The sequence below is a fragment of the Doryrhamphus excisus genome, linkage group LG20 (genome assembly GCF_037039965.1).
Source record: "Doryrhamphus excisus strain RoL-2023G ecotype Guam linkage group LG20, RoL_Dexc_Guam_v1.1, whole genome shotgun sequence".
NCBI lineage: Eukaryota > Metazoa > Chordata > Actinopteri > Syngnathiformes > Syngnathidae > Doryrhamphus > Doryrhamphus excisus.
In genome coordinates, this window is record NC_136376.1 from 12,448,613 (window position 1) to 12,466,237 (window position 17,625).

Below are 17,625 nucleotides of genomic sequence, written 5' to 3' on the forward strand. Positions count from 1 at the left end.
ATAAAAAACGATCAAGTCGTTTGAAGTTTGTGACGCAGTTTCACTTTCACATCCATGGGTTTATATCAAATAAGATCGGGATGTGACTACTACAGTTACATTTTCTTGCTTATATTTTACAATGCTATGTAGCTATCTCTCTAGCGTTACTACAGTTTAAAGCCAACTGAAACTATTTTCGTTTTACGCTTGTCAAAGTTCCGTGACGGATATATGTTTCATCAAATTATTTCTGATAGCCAAAATCTAGAAATTAGGTTTGTTTGGAACTCTGATTTAGGATACATGAGCTTAATGAAACATACCAATAAAAGTTCTAAACTTGGAAGGTTCACAAGAAAATAAGTTAATTACAAAGGTTTTAATAGAACGGTCATTTTTGACCGGGAAGACAAAATTGTGCACGCAATTGACCCCGGGTCAAATAAGGTTTTTGTGAATTGACTGAATTAATAGGCCGGATTGCTGAAGATGACCACATGGTGGCAGAGTTGATAGATAAATCGTTCCTATCCTGCGTACCACCTCCATGGGATCCCTGCTGTGACGTCGCCACAAGTAAACTTTTTTTTTCTTCCAGCAGTGATTCCAACATGATTCTGGATAAGCAAGCTGCGTCGACGGTCCTCTAGTGTGATGTAGGTCAGTGACCGTGCATTCAAGGCTACATTGGAATAATTATCAAGTTTTTAGTTTCCCACTGCAGAGAAAAATGGCAAAGATCGTCTCAGGATGGTTTGGAATTTTTCTCTCCACTGCAACCATGGCACTGACTGTGTGGATTTCCAGCAACGGTAACGTGTTTGTGAAATTCAGGGTGTCTTTGATTCATTTCACGCCTCTAAGCAGGTTTTACACGATCCAGCAACAGTGGATCCAGCAAAGTGTGCGTGACAAGAATGCAGCCAGAACAAATTGAAATTCCTTTCCAAGGGGCAACATAAGTACCACTTTAAAGACCTACAGTACATTCCTCAATGATAGTCTTATCTGTGCTTCATTTTCATATAATCAAATCAGGTGAATAATGACCACTTATTCAATACATTAGATCTGTGTTATTTATTTATTTTTTTGCTGAGCCATGGAGTTAAACTTTAACCTATTATGCTTAAAGTGAAAGATTAGGTTGTTTATTTTGTTAGCTGAAATATATTGTCCTAATTCCAACATCAGTTTCAGCAATAATAACCTGCATACATAACTTTTGCTCTCTATAGAAATTCGTGGAACTACATAAAGTGGTGAAAATTGAATGTTATTGGATGATAACTGTCAAAATTTACCTGTGTACCGTTATTAGTGACTATAAGTATAGTGACAATAAGTATAAAGAAATATTACTTTTGTTTTGCAATGAGGCATGTGGTTTTTTAGTCTCAATTTGGATGACAAAGGATTTGGAGGAAAAAGGGGTATTTTTGCAAATTGTATTATAATACACATTTAGCATATGTTGTAATATGAATATGTTTTGACAAAGGTACTACATAATAACTTTCTTCAAAGTTGAACTTCAACTTCATTCCAATTTAAAAGAAAACATGTTGCTAATAATGTAAATGAAATGACAGAAATTGACAAATTTCTATTAATATGTACTGTCCCTGTAATGTGGCTCATAAGACTAAATAAAACTAAAGCAAGACTAAAGTAAAACTGCGTGCTATTCTTGTAAGTTTGTGCTTAGCAAAATTACATTTGTGTATTTAGTCACAATTTAATATTTTGTACTGGGACGAGTGGTATCCTCACATAGAGGAGACTGAGGGTTTGAATCTCCATTTGGGCATTTTTGGTGGAGACTGCATACATCACCTGCATATATCCTCATGTGTGCATTTTGTCCGGGTACTCCGGCATTCCAAAAACATGCATCAATTGTACTGTTCATATTGGACTGAGCAGCCAGAACCTATGTTGCAGTCAGTTTCCATTGTTGCCATTACTTGTACCCATCAGTGGTGGCCTCACAAAAACACAAAAAAAATCAAAAGAAAAAGCTAAACACACCTGCTGACTGATCTGAAGATGGTTTTACCCTTTGAAGCATACCACATATTTCCAGAAAACTGGCTAAACTCCAAACTGTACAACATTTGGAACATTTAACTTGGACTGCTTGTCTAAAACTATTTCTATTTATTAACAAATTACTCCACTGTGTGAACAGCTCAGGAATCCAGGAAGCATCTTCACCCCGTCAGAAGCTCTGAGCCTCTGGTCGTGCAGGACCATGCTTCAAAGGCGTACCTGAGTCCTGATGAGCTCAAGCGCCTTAATTTCAGGACCACTACAGATTCCCTGGAGCTATCGGAAGGACACGAGGCCAAGTTCAGCTGCTCCATTGATATCCCCGATACCAGACTGGAGCCCACCATCTTGTGGATGAAGAACGGCCAGGACCTGGCTGGAAATATGCAGGTGATGATCAATGAACTGCAGACCATCACAGACAGCGTTACGACTCTCCTCTCCACTGTCAGGTATGGGAAAATGATTCTTATATTCTTTTTAAAAAATAAAAAAGGTAAAAAAGGGGAGCTTGTTGGAGTGAGAGATATTATTTTTGAGACCTTGACATTCTCACTTCACTTGTGATAATTTAATAATCAAATGAATTTCCAATTGTGTAATAATATAATGGTTTTATTATTTTTTATATATACTGACACTTGGAAGTGGCAGTGGCAGTCTAGTTTATAACCTCTGTATAATGTCATACAGTATTACTCAAGTACAGAGGGTGGATGCTGGAGAATATCGCTGCAGGCTCAGCATCGGCAACATGATGATGGATTCTCAGCCAATCACTATCAAGGTAGAAGGTAAGTTTAAAACAACTTTTGGATTTTAGATGTCCGCATGATTTACCGTAATAGGTTGTCTTTGCAGGTCTTCCAACATTTCTCCAGCAACCGGAGGACAAAAACATAACAAAGGACTCACCTTTTACTTTGTCATGTGAGGCGGTCGGACCTCCAGATCCTGTTAACATTCGCTGGCTGCGTGATGGAATACCCGATAGTGACTACCATACATCTCCCAGCACTTACTCTGTGGAAGGTGAGCCCACATTCCTTTAATCAGCTTTGTATATAATGTAAAGTTTAGCCTTATTAGTCTGCAATGGATTGTTTGTATTTCTATTAATTTCTTTCAAGAAAGTCCCTCGTCAACAGTTATGAATTCCATAACGGCAGAGGAGTTTGAAAAATTCTTTAAAAGCAGGACAAGCCAATGAGGAGTCTAATGATGCTAATAATATTTTTGAAAATGTGATTTCTTTAAATGTCTGCACATGGGCCTGATCATGGTGTGTGTGTAAAAAAATTGGCCAAGAGAATCGCAATGCCCAATCTATCCAGGAAAATGATGATCCATATTTTTAGCAGAATCGTGCAGCCAAACTATACAGTCATTTAATTGGTTTTATGGGTGTGAGTTGAATCGGGCACTTATAAAGCTTCCTTTATGATTTGTGAGGTTTCACTGTCAAACACTGTCTGAGTCTGTAAATTGCATATATAATATGAAAACTGAAGTACCGTAACTCAAAACTGTACTGTCTTGTCACGTCAGTCAAAAAATATATCTTTTTATAATATAAGCAAAGTAGGCTTGGTATCGTCTGCTGGTGGTTTCTATTCTGCTTTATCTCCGCTGTCTCAGCACCTCTGCTGTGCTTATACAAAGAGATTTATCACCGTGCTTGGTGACACTGAGGCCATCGTAAATGTTGAGTGTTTAACAGCTGCCTGCCATTCATACAAAGTCAGTGATTGGAACACCAGTGCTAGCTGGTAGTTATTAAAATGGGACCTTATTTTCTTGATATATTCATTGTTGTTGCAAAACAAAACAAAAAAATATATCTAAAAATCTGAATTAGTTCAAATATTAAATTTTTTCCAAAACTTTTATATAAATGATGAAGGATGTATTTGTTCATATTTTGTAGTTAAAAATAATTGTTCAGTACATGATGCAGTTTATACTGAATGTGGGGGTATCTAATTTTTGGGATGAAATGGTGCCTCTCTGCAAAACAAACATTTGTTATTGGAAGTTGAATCGCTTGGCTCTTGTCTAGCCTTCATTTTGAGCTGGCCGCAGGCTACACAGACACGTCCAGTCGTGGAATGGGTTAAAGGATCCGAGCTGTGCTTTGGTCCAGTGTGTGCAAGGGGCCTGCGCTGGATGGGGATGGGGTGTGGGGGGGACATTTACGGGCACCCTGTTCGGGGGTTGGCTCCAGGGACAAAGACCTCATTCACCGGCCTGCCCACTACCTCAGCAAGGAGGGGCTGGAGGCTGCAGGCGACCAGAGCGCAATACTTTCACAAAACTCACTGTACTGCACACTTCTCTCATGCAACATGTATACCCATTTCCGTCTTTAAATGTTCATATCGGAGTTGATTAATCTCCCTGAAGGTTCAAATTCTAAAACAATTTTCGTTAGCCTTTCACCATCATCAAACCTTTATGACCTGTTCAGACAAGTGTTCAATATTCTATGAAATAATTGAGCTCCAGTGAGGGATGCTGATTGCATATATTGTACATGTTTACATTGTTTCTATGCAACATTTGTTACTTAGTAATTACTTATTTGGTTATTGAAAGACTTTGGTTCAATTGTATGACCTTTCAAGGTAACACGATTCCATTTTTGTCCAGTGTCTTAACATTCAACATGAACTGCTTTGCTGAACTGGCAGCTTCAGCTTCAGAACAAACAAGCCTGCATCATAATAGGATAATTGAGTGTACTTCTCCTAAAACAAGATCCAGTTGGGTTCACTGAAAAGTGGTATACAGCAGAGAAAAGTAGTGTCTTTATTTGCCAGTACTTGACTGTATAAATGGAAACTTGGTATTACAAACAGCTTTCCAAAAACCTCACGATTATAGGCTGCTAAATTTATGCTGCTAAACTTCCTCCTTCTGTACTCCCAGCCAACCACTTACTACTCTGAATTTGCTCCATTTTTTAATGTTTCTATCTTTACAATCAACTTAACAGTCATTCACTCGGATGTTATTTGCATGGCACTCTACATCCAAAGAAACCTATAACACAAAGGGCTTTTCATACAATTCACGGTTCTACAACAGAAAGGACCTTGACCTCTTCCCCTCCCATCCACAAAAATATAATCAAATAAGAGAAAACAACAACAACAGATAAAAGATACAAACAATTACATATATTTTAAAAAATGGTGCTTTGTGAGTTTTAGTTTTTCTGACTACTGGGATTATTAGAAAATTAGTTTTGGGAATGTTCAAATGTTGAAAGCAAAACTGATATGTAAAAGGGCGCTAATAGCATTTAAGAGCAGAACAGTGAAAGTATTTTATAAATCCATTCTAAAACTCACAGGGTGCCAGTGCAGACATTTCAGAATCGGTGTGCTCTCTCATTCTGGTTCCTGTGAGCAGGTGAGCAGCTGAGGTAATCGGAGCTGGTTAATATTTGTCTTTGGAAGACCAGAAAGGTCTTTTCATTACAAGAGCATTGGCTCTGGACAGGAACAGGTCTCACTCTGTCAAAATTCCTTAAATGGTAAAAACCATAGTAATGGACCTGATGTGTGCTTAAAAGTCAGGCTCGCAGTCAAATAAAACACTAAGACTTTTAGCCTGCTCACAAGGCTTGAGGGGGAGTATCTGGAGCCGAGCTAGCTCTCTGAGCCCAATAACCAGAAGTTGGCAGCAGTGCCAGTCATACCATTATGCAAACAATGGAAATTGCCTGCCCCCCCAAAAATTAATAAAAAACGATTTTTTTTCTTAGATTTAAAGTACTTAGTACTGTTTTAATCTTAATCACTGTGCTTAAAACTACATCAAAATGCGTAATCTTTTATGATTGTTTAGACTGTTTCCCCATTTCATGCAATGGACTATTCCATGCTATTGCGCATTTGCAGATTGAGTGGAACAAATTTATTCCACACACAGCCTGCCTCCGAGCATGGCCACTCCACTGTGATTGGTCACACCAAAGTGCTTCCTAACTATGAACCGTATAAGGAAGTCTGTTCCTCTGTGACATCACAAAGTTTAATATGACAATACAACATTCTAACTACATTTATAGGTCACAAAAGTGAAAATGGGGCTGCATGGCGGTCGAGCGGTTAGCACGCAGACCTCACAGCTAGGCGACCAGGCTTCAATTCCACCCTCGGCCATCTCTGTGTGGAGTTTGCATGTTCTCCCCGTGCATGTGTGGGTTTTCTTCGGGTACTCCGGTTTCCTCCCACATTCCAAAACATGCTAGGTTAATTGGCGACTCCAAATTGTCCATAGGTATGAATGTGAGTGTGAATGGTTGTTTGTCTATATGTGCCCTGTGATTGGCTGGCGACCAGTCCAGGGTGTACCCCGCCTGTCGCCCGAAGACAGCTGGGATAGGCTCCAGTGACAGTTTAACATTACCAACGGTCACACATACAACTATAACCACTGTAATACAAAAAAATTGTTTAATTGTACAACTTTTTGGGCATTTGACATCTTTATGTGAGGTGGAGTATCAGTTTATTAAATAACCGCTGCAGCATTGTGTGCTATTTGGTCACAAATGTGGTACTTTAAACCCTGAAAATCTTTTGTAAGTAGCCAATTTTACAAATATACTTATGTAAGGCGCAGATTTTGGTGTCACACTTCCTTTCCCTGAAAACCTGTCATTATTGAAGTTTCTGTTTTGTTTTTCACATGTCCCATGACTGGATCTGGTTCCAGTAGTGACTTGAGTCAAACCTGCTCACTTCCACTTTGCTAAGCCTCCAACATCTGTTTGCTGTGCATTTTAACGGTGAGGCATGCAGTCTGGCATTTGTACAGCTTGCCCACAAATGTGCTGAGGTATTCGCAGGGTACTCTCAAAGTCTTCACTGAATTGTCAAAGTTAATTGCACGTCACACTTTGACAGTTGAAAGTTAACAGCAGAAAAATGTGGCGTGGTCAGTGTTTGTGTAAAGTGTTTATACACTGGTGTTCCAGAAAAGCGTCAAGATACTTTTCAAAATACAAACAAAACATCCCATGCCTCTTTCAGTACTTTCTCTTTGGCTGTGTTGTGGCTTGCATTGTGGAAAGAAATGGAGCACAAAAGGGACATTTGTTCCAGCCCTTTTGTAACTGGGCAGCACTTGTGGCTTTGGGAAGAAAAACAGCCAGGACAATAGACATTTGAAGACCAAAACGTCTTAGTAAAATAAAGAAGGAACTCACCATTAGTGTGCCATTTTTTTCAGCTAAAACATATTCACATTTTTCACATAGAGCTAATATGAATCTGTTACCTCTGAAAAAGACAGACGAGAATTTGCAGCTGGTGTTTTTGGTGTTTCCTAAATTTTTCAGACGCTGCTAAGCTTTGGAACTGGTATTCACGTATCCTAATCAATGTGGCCATTCTAGGGGTGAACAGGCACACTCAGTTCAGCTGTGAAGCCTACAACTCCAAGGGGGTCAGTACATCGAGAGAGGCAAACATCAACATTAAAGGTAAAATATGGTGTATGCTGTATGAGGGAAAATGGAAGCTCAAAATGACAGCACTGTCAATGCAATGACATACATAGATTGAATCCTACCGATGGTCATTTGACACCACTGAAGAGCCAAACCATTTCTGTAGAAGATATGTAGATTAGATCTAGCTGTCCTATCTCGTCTAACTGCTGTGTGTCTCACCTAGTCTTTGAGCATGGACTAATGAACTAAGCTTGCTCGGATGAGAGGCGAAACGTCTTCTTAGATCACCTGAACAGTCCATTTGCGATTGATTGACAGCCCTAGGATTAACACATTGGGACTAAAATCACACGAAAACCTAAAATCCATTGATAGTACAAATACAGCAAGTCAAAAATACTGCTCAAGCAATACATTACACTAATTAAAATATGTGACTCCCAGGGAATTTCTTTATGTTATGATGTAATGATCATTGTTGCATTCACACACAGTTTTGAGATATTTTGCGAGTATGCTGATGATAAATGTTTATTGTGTTTTGTAGCGCTTCCCAGTCCTGTGTCAAACATCACTGTGATTGCGAGGGAGTCCGGTAAGTTGACGCTAAAATGGGTGCCTGGACATGACGGCTTCTCGCCATTAACCAAGTGCCACATCAGGGTAAGTGTCCAATCTGGTAGATAACATATTAACAGCCACAGATGGATCATTTCACATTCCCTCTGCCATTGAAGGTGAAAGAAGTGAGCCGGAGGTTAGGGGAGGTGACAATCACCAGGTTCATCAACGTCACGGTGCCTCCGTTCCAGTGGGAAGTCTCTGGCCTGCAAGCCATGACTCCTTACAACATGAGCATTTCCTGCAGCAATGACGTGGGGGCTTCTCCAATTTCTCCTTGGATCCAGAGTATCACAACAGAGGGAGGTGTGTTACTCCTTCAGGAACTATGCAAATAGTACTTCGGTTCAGAACAAGATTTTATGTTTATTCCGCCATCACTTTAAGTACTGAAACATATACAATAATGTATATATACTTTCACTTTTAAGATACTGTAGCATCCTTATAGAATCACACAGAATGTGACACTCCTTTTAAGTTGTATTGCCAACCTTAACACTGACTCATTACAACCACAACAACACTATCCATCAATAACAGTCACAACAAGATGCGTTCACAAACAGATAGCAGAACATAAATGTTACAGCACTAATCGGTAGTTACAATATATAAGATCCCGTGTGGTAATGGGACTGTACTACCTGCCCTGTCTTTGGCAGGTTCCTCCAATTTTCCCAAAGAGTATGTATAGGAAATAGGAGTGGCCTCACTCCTCACAAAAGACCTAACAGGGTGGAGTTTCCTTTCTGGAGCCACTGTAGGGGATATTTTAACCAGGAAAGAACCACATACCAAACTTCTATCAGAGTTTAAACAGGACATTCTTTCTTTAATCGGTCGTTTCCCATTAAAGTTGCTGCTGGTGCTGCAATGTTTTAATATAATAGTGATGATAGTGGCATAACTCTGTAATGCAATTCTGGTCATATTCACAGTGCCATCAGTTTATCCTCGAGATGTGACCGTGCAGCTGAATGGGTCATGGCTGGTTGTCAAGTGGAGGCCCCCACCGGATGATAAGATTAATGGAATCTTGCAAGGTTACGACATTATTGTGAGACATGGGGCACATGTAAACAAGGTGAGCTACTTCATGGATCTGGTGATTATGTTGCTTTTCTGTCTTAGTTTAAGGACTGGGTTTGTTCCTACAGCATTTCTATGAGCTCTTATACAATATATTGAACAATAAATTAAGTAGAAGTAATATAAGGATAGAGTCATAGGTTTTGATAAACACTTATCATGAGAGATGTATACGGTTGTACTCACAATAAACGCGCAAGATGTATTTGCTTGTTGATAATTAGGGATAGGCGTAGTAGTCAATTGATTTTCATGAAATGCTTGATACAACACTGGCATTGAAACAGATTTCAGAACATTCACAGAGCGATTATTCCATCCCATCAACGATAATATTTCAAAAAATAAACCCAATTGGTTAATTAAGGAAATTTAGTTAATTGATTAGCCATTCATTCACTTTATTAATGTGTTCCTGCATGAATGAAATCAACACAAAATGTTTACATGTGGGCTCACTACTGAAATGATTGGCCAGAATTAAAAATTTCTAGTAATTACAGTCATTGCATAAAATAGGGTGGATGTTTCAACATACTTTTTACAAAAATTAAAAGAGAACAAGAGAACAATGACAAAAGAATGACTAATAATATAAGAACAATGTGGCTCAGTTGGATGTCAGCTACAGTACTTTATATCTGTCCAAGTGTCAACAAACATGGGAAAGAGCAAGAGCAATTCTGTATACTCACTTGCATATTTATCAATTATATGTTTTTGCACTATGGCTTTTTTTTTGTTTGTGGCTTTAGTGCTTTCTAATACAATGGTATATTTCCCGGTCTTCCTGTCGGCGGGGAAGTTAAGGAAGCTGATGTGTGAAAAAATTGTCTGTGTTTTTCGTCATTTGGCATGTGGCCGTGAGTCACCAGAGTCTTTGGTACAGTATATGACTACAACAGGATGTGTATCGTAGGCTTACATCCCCTTTGTAGTCCACTCGGTTGCTGACATCACAACAGCGTCCACAAAAGAGTCTAAATATCAGCACTGACTGGAAGTGTGTGTATAGGTTGTATAAGTGTGCAGTGGAACCTCTGGCTTTATTTTTAATCCGTTCCAATGAGTTTGCTTAAAACCGAATGGTAAGAAAAGTGAATACTGAATCATACAAAATCATACTGGGCATTCGAACACCGAGGGTCCACTGTATAGCACAATTTAAGATCTTACTGAATCACAGAAGTGTAACTATTTTGCATTGTAAGCACATGCTCAGTTTGGTGCCACAGACACAACGTATTGTGTTAATCATGGGTTCAGCATGGACCGTCAGACTGTCAGCACATTGAGAACACAGAGGAACCACAGATGCTACCATGGACTGTTGTGAAATACAAGGCTATGTCTGTCACATGGTCACTCCCATTGCAGGAGGTCAATAACATTTCCTTTTTTCTGGGCATTATCATTGGTCGCCAATGCACACGGTTCCATAGAATTTTGGGAGTGGAAAGGTTTATTCCCGTTAACGAGTGTTTGCTTCAACTTTTTTAAGTTGTAGCTTTGAGCATTATAATGTACAGGTATATGGAGAAAAATAGGATGCGGCCATTCTGACAACAAGGTCATGGCAAGTGCTTTAGCGGTTCAAGCTTTGAGATGTCACGTGAGATGTTCCTGACCATGTAGATTTGAGTTTCACTTTCATATTTAACTATTAAAACCAAGCCAGTGACCTTATTTTTCCCGATTGTTAGCTCTAAATGTGTAATGATTAACCTTGAAAAGATAAGCACTGGACAAATGAATGTGATTTTTGCACTGTGACTCATGTTCTGTGTGTCGCTCAGGTCCACAGCTCCACCAACATGGCCTTGGTAGCAGTGCAGGATTTCAACACCAGTTACAGTGTGGAGGTGGCAGCATGCACACGTGCAGGGAGCGGCATGATCAGCCCACAAGTCTTGTTGTTTGTGCCAGAGGACAGTAAGTTACTCTGGTGATTTTACGTAGTTCCTGCTACTTGATAAAGCGGACCTGGTTTTGTTTTTGTTAAATACGTAGAGTGCGACATCCTGAATTTGAATGCTGCTGTAGTTGCACAGTACAAAATTTCTACTAAATATTTCTGGAGCAATATACCTCAAAAGTCATGCAAAACCTGAAGAGCATACAAGCATACTCAAGAGTCAAATTGCATGTTGAGTACATGTTGAATACAATTGTACATGTTGGCAGGGCTATATTAAAATGAAAGCCTCTTGCACGCCCCCCTTGTTCCCACTGGTTTTGTCCGATATAAGCGAAATCCATTATATGCGTATACCGGAAAATGTCCATTTTACGCATATATCGGATTTATATCCGGTATATGCGTAAATCGGATTTATCCGTTATAAAAAGGCACTTCCTTGACTATGTTTCCAATGTACCTGGACTGGGCAATGAAAAGAGACGTAAGGTAATGAGAATTTAAATTTATTGGACTCTGAGCATAACAAATTGTTAATTAAGCTAGGCCCTGTTACGCCCGTCAGGCCTACGTTATTTCCAATAGTGAGGTTAAGATCTCATTCACTGCTGTGCGAGTATTATTGACGTCACTCACTTTTATATTTGTCCTAAATCTGGAGCCAGGAGAAAGACAATAGCCAGTGACATCACCAAGATTAGCATAATGTAGGCCTACGTGATCTTAACCTCACTACTGTTTTGGGATTTGGCCTCATGTAGACCTAGGGCCTACCCTTCCTGCCACATTCATTACACGGACGCGCAATGCCATGGGGGAACTTTCTTTGATCCATGTTCACAGCCAAAGCTGAAGATTATAACATCTCTGTATGAATTACAGACATGTACATGGGCATGTACAACGAAATAAAATAAAAATAAAAATTCTCAAATCTGTAGAAATGCCTTCTTGTTGCTATTAGGGAGGTTTAGAAACCAAACGATAAACGTAAACGCAAACGATAATGACGTCACAGGCTATTGACAAGTCGGCAAGTTCCCATACATTTCAATAGCATGTGATTTTTTATTTCGTTGTACATGCTCATGTACATGTCTGTAATTCACACAAAGATGTTATAATCTTCAGCTTTGGCCGTGAACATGGATCAAAGATGGATCAAAGGCCACGATGCGGCCATCCGATATATGCAAGGGAAATTGGAACGGGACTGGAGATTTTGTCCGAAATAGGCGAAATCCGTTATAAAAAATCTGATATATGCAATGAATTTTTATTGGAAATGCATTACAGAAAAATTGGTTCTTTTTTATCTGTCCGTTGTGAGCGAATTTCCGATATATCCGAGTCCGATATATCCGAGGTTTACTGTATTAACAGCCATACTTGACACAAGGCCAAATTATCTTTCCTTTTTACCTCAAGCAAACCTTCTATCAGCAGGGTAAGCAAAATTTGCTTGGCTAGATTTCTTATAACTGGAATATGTTTTGTGAATGTAATGAGTCCTAAAATTATAATCAGGCCCACGTTTAAAGCAAGCTCTCAGGACAAAAGCTAGATTTAAGTAAAATGTTACTGTTACAAGGCAAGATTTAAGCCAAATGCTCTTATAAGATTCACCAGTTGAGATAAAATATATGTTTTTATGAAACTAGAGTTAAGCTAAATGTTATTATATATTGCCTAGATTTAGGACTATTGTTATTTAACAGGGACACAGACAAAGACACTTTATGGATTGTGTTAAACCTCAGACGTTATGTACGTATGTTTGGGATAGCTATCATTCATTGTGCTTTTGTATCAGCTGTTCCAGTCAAATGTAAATAAAGTAATATGTTTTTTTTCCCCAAAATTTCTCAGTCTCAGGATCTGGCCCATCACCATCCTCCAGTCCTGGTACGAAGATACCAGACTCTGTCAGCATAGTCCTGGGTGTGGTGTGTGGAGTCTGTCTTTTGATGCTTGTCCTCTGGGGGGCTATCTGTGTACACAACAGGACATCTGACTCCTGGCTTGGGTATGCTTAAACCCTTGGACTCTGAAGTTGATGTAATCATCAACTCTATCTGTAAATGTAATGACCTTATCTGTGAAATTGCTTTCCCTTCAGTCTGTAATGTGATGTTGCTTAGTTGTTCACAAGGTGAGCTGAGTCATCTTTTTACAACTGTGAACCTCAGTAGACCTGGAAAAAAACATGACTCTTCTGTCTTTGCTTCCTCTTAATCACTACTCTTTGCAGCTGAAGCAAGTATAATCGTGCAGCTGCTGGTGTGAAAAGGTTGTCATTGTAGATTCAAAACGTCAATGACTCATTCCTGCCTGTCAGGATGCAGATAGAAATGTGTCATCACACGTGAAAGAAAACAACAGACCCTTGAAAGCTCAGAGAGATTCCCCACTTGACCTAGCTCCTGTACTCAATGCCAGCCTGTGTTTATAGACATAAGACATGAAGATAGATTGATTATTAATTTTTCTTTTTCCATGGCTCCCCCTGCAGGCAGGTGTTGGGAAGTGGACAGAAGCCCCAGCCGGTCATCCAGTACAGACCTCAGAGGTCCTACAATCGTGCTGCTGTTGGGATAACATGTATGTACAGATATATATATTTCTTTCTTTTCGGCTTTTTCCTGATCACTGAGTCGCCACAGCAGATTTATTGATCCGCATACTGATTTTATATTCCGGATGCCCTCCCTGACAAATACCAATGATGCTTACTAGTGGAGATTCCGAAGTTCAGAACGCTAACCACTACACCACAACTTGGCAACTAATCACGCATAAGTCATTCATATCTGTATTACATATATGCTGTATGTTAGCATGTCTTCCAAAGCATTTTGACCACAGCCCATAAGGGTTACAACAAATGTAGATTACATTCATGTGGGAAAAAAAATTACTTTTGTCTGCAGTTGGAAACCTTGGAGTTAGCGATGAGCTCCAAGCCAAACTTCAGGATGTAATGATCATGAGGAACGTGCTGTCCATTGGAAAGGTCCTCGGAGAAGGTGAGTGAGCAGCTGAGTTTTGGTAAAGTAAAGTAAAACAAATATGATTTAGTTATGGAGTGAATTTAAATTGAGTGGGTTTTTTTGGCCTTCACTGTCAGGTGAATTTGGTTCAGTGGTGGAAGGACATTTAAGACAACCAGACGGGACTTCAGAAAAAGTAGCTGTGAAGACAATGAAATGTAAGCATTTTACTACTATAAGAATCATATCATCATTTAAAAGAAGTGGTCATTATTTCATTTGTTCTACAGTGGATAGCTTTTACCAGAGAGAAATAGAGGAGTTCCTAAATGAGGCGGCCTGCATGAAAGATTTCCACCATCCAAATGTCATCAGACTGCTTGGTAGGACAAACACATTACTCAGCATCATGTTTGCTTTCTGATAACGCAGAAATTGTGATTTTTCATAGGTGTGTGCCTGGAAATGGGCTCCGGACACTTCCCTAAGCCAATGGTTATTCTGCCCTTCATGAAATATGGAGATCTACACACCTTCTTGCTGCGTTCGCGCTTAGGAGAGAATCCAATTGTAAAGAATCTGTGGAATTATACATTCTGAACACTTTTCAATATTTGACCGATGCATTGTTGTTATTCCTCAGTTCTTGCCAACACAGACGCTCTTAAAGTTCATGGTGGACATTGCTTCGGGCATGGAGTATCTCAGCAGTCGAAACTTTCTACATCGCGACCTGGCTGCTCGCAACTGCATGTGAGTTTTTGTAGCGGCACTGACGCAGTTTGTGTTGTATTTTCCTACCTTTCAAGTGTTCTTTTGTGTTTTTGTCTGTAGGCTCCGTGATGATATGACAGTATGTGTGGCAGACTTTGGATTATCCAAGAAGATCTACAGTGGAGATTATTACAGGCAGGGCAGAATAGCCAAAATGCCTGTCAAATGGATAGCAGTAGAGAGTCTGGCAGACAGAGTTTTTACTGTAAAAAGCGATGTGGTAAGCACATTCCATAATATTTCCTTGTCTTTTAACTGCTTCTCTGTTTGTGCAGCATTTTGTTCATAATTGATGCATACATCTTTAAAAATACAATGTGTGTTTTGACCTTTGCTATGTGAGCAAAAGTCTTTGGACACCATATACAGTATTCAATTACCTGTATTGAGCTGAATATAAGACAGTATTTTTCTGGTTATAGAGATTTACACAGCAGCTGGCACCAAATGACTTTTATTAGAGCGAGTCAGAGCTTTTCTTCCTGTCACTCACAAACACCAGCTTTGAAAGCGAGAGAGGAGGAAATTATGATACTTTTACGACAATGGTAATCAGAGTTATCAACAACTGACTAGATGAGATTTTTTTTATTGTAATTTGCGAGTTGTTTTACTTGATTTTAAACATAAACATACAGTGCATCCGGAAAGTATTCACAGCGCTTCACTTTTTCCACATTTTGTCATGTTAAGAGATTAATTTAATACAGTTTGGAATGTGGCTGTAACATGACAAAATGTAGAAAAAGTGAAGCGCTGTGAATACTTTCCGAATGCACTGTACATTCTTTTTTTTTTCAAAAATGGATTGAGAAAAGGGGGGGGGTTGTCTTGTATTAAAGGTAGCCTTGTTTTTCTGGGTCAATCCAGTAATTTACTGGAATAACTGTTTGTACAGTACTAATTTGAATGAGCACCGACATTGTACTCTCTTCCAGCATATACAGCAAGACATTTGCATAATTTTATGCTGCCAAATTTGTGTGAGGGTCCTTTTACAGCATGGCTTTGCTCCAGCACCCAAACAGCTGGCTTAGGTGACTTTTGTGTGACCCCAATTCCATTAAATGCTATTGGCATGAACTACGAAATTAAACAATGATTATCATAACAATGTTGTAGAAAGTCTTCCCAGAAGAAAGGAAGCTGTTCTGCTTCCTTAACGTGGCGTTGCCAATTGTCGCAGTACTTGTGTGACTCAGCATTGTTATCAGCATTGTGCATTAATAGATTAAATAAATTATTGTGTCGTCCTGCAGTGGGCATTCGGTATAACCATGTGGGAGATTGCGACACGGGGGATGACGCCATATCCTGGCATCCAGAACCATGAGATTTATGACTACCTCCTTGAAGGACACAGGTTGAAGCAGCCAGCAGACTGTTTGGACGAACTGTGAGTGTTTTCTACCTGATGCACGGATTTGACTCTATAATTTAGAGGTGCTGTTTTATATGCGTGCTATCTGTGTTTTATCGTTGTGACTAGGTACGAGATCATGTATAGTTGCTGGAGGGCTGATCCGTTGGACCGACCCCTCTTTCCCCGATTGCGAGAAATGTTGGAAAAACTCACAGAAAGGCTTCCAGAGTCTTCGAGCAAAGAGGATATCATCTATATTAACACCAGCTTCCAGGATGAGGACAGGGATCGAGATGCTACAGAATATCCAGTGCTTAGCTCCTTGCCTTCTTGCAGCTGCCCTCAAGCAGAAAACCCAACAACTACTGCAGATATTCACGGCAGCATGGAGGATGAGGATGACGATGATGATCGTTATGTTGTGGTTATCTCTCCAGATCCTTCACTGCGATTGCCAACACTGGACACTCCTCTATTATCGAGTGGCTCTTCAAGTCACTCAAACAGAAATATGGCTCCTGATGGTACAGGGACAGATCACATCTCAAGTGATACTTCTCTTCTGCTGTAAAGTTTGGTACCCAGATGTTTAAAACTGTATTAAAAAAACGGCATGCAGTGGTTGAGTACTAAACATTTTTGGCCATGTTGCACTGGGAACAGTCTTGATGTTAATCAGTTCCTCAAGGAAATGATGACAGTATTGGTCAGTGATGAAAGTGTATTTCAACTTTAAAACATGTTTTTGCACATGTCTCATAAGCTTAGGATTCACTGGACTGTGAAATATCCTGTAGTGAATTATTTGGTTGCTGTTGATGTAAATATGAAATGTAAATAACATACATAAATGTATATTGTATACTGTAAGAATAAACAATTTATAGGCTTATAGACAATTTTCTTTCCATTATCGTAAAGCCTTGACAATTATAGTGGTCGAAAATGTTTTACTATGAGGGAAATTCGTATACAGCAGATTCAAAACTGCAAATATAATAATTTTTTATGCATTCAATTACAATTTTTGAAATTCGCCAATCTGGTCGCTAAAACAATCTCCTCCTACAAAAAGATTTCCAACAAGAGGGAAGTATGCCACGTATGCGCACAAAAATAAAAACATAATATGTAAAGTACAACTATGCAACGGATTGAACTCAAGCTATGTCTTCATGTGAGCCAGTTTAACAATACAACCACATGGTTTTTGTAAGGTACATAGAGAATGCTCAATGTGAGAACTGATATAATTTATACATGCATTAATTTATTCAAGTTATTATATTGACACGTGAAAAGGAAAAGCTACACGATAACATCAATTCTGTATTTATTGTATGATTCTACCCTATTGTGGATCATTTAT

The 17,625-nt window shown here is 39.2% G+C and overlaps 1 protein-coding gene across 3 annotated transcripts; it reads left to right on the forward strand.

Moving 5' to 3' along the window:
* The first annotated feature begins 376 nt into the window (after window positions 1-376).
* On the forward strand, window positions 377-17,163 carry mertka (c-mer proto-oncogene tyrosine kinase a). Of its 3 annotated transcripts, none has more exons than XM_058058460.2 (20): window positions 377-642; window positions 707-794; window positions 2,174-2,486; window positions 2,728-2,828; window positions 2,896-3,066; window positions 7,442-7,528; window positions 8,046-8,161; window positions 8,236-8,425; window positions 9,061-9,206; window positions 11,008-11,143; window positions 12,999-13,155; window positions 13,642-13,730; window positions 14,060-14,155; window positions 14,257-14,337; window positions 14,410-14,502; window positions 14,571-14,689; window positions 14,763-14,872; window positions 14,954-15,113; window positions 16,153-16,289; window positions 16,383-17,163. In XM_058058460.2, the coding sequence occupies exons 2-20, from the start codon at window positions 713-715 to the stop codon at window positions 16,825-16,827; spliced, it is 2,829 nt and encodes a 942-aa protein (XP_057914443.2). In that variant the 5' UTR covers window positions 377-642; window positions 707-712; the 3' UTR covers window positions 16,828-17,163. The 3 variants fall into 3 exon arrangements, with proteins under 3 accessions (XP_057914443.2, XP_057914441.2, XP_057914442.2); XM_058058458.2 differs by having other exon boundaries at window positions 377-638; window positions 694-794; XM_058058459.2 differs by having other exon boundaries at window positions 377-638.
* The last annotated feature ends 462 nt before the right edge of the window (window positions 17,164-17,625 follow it).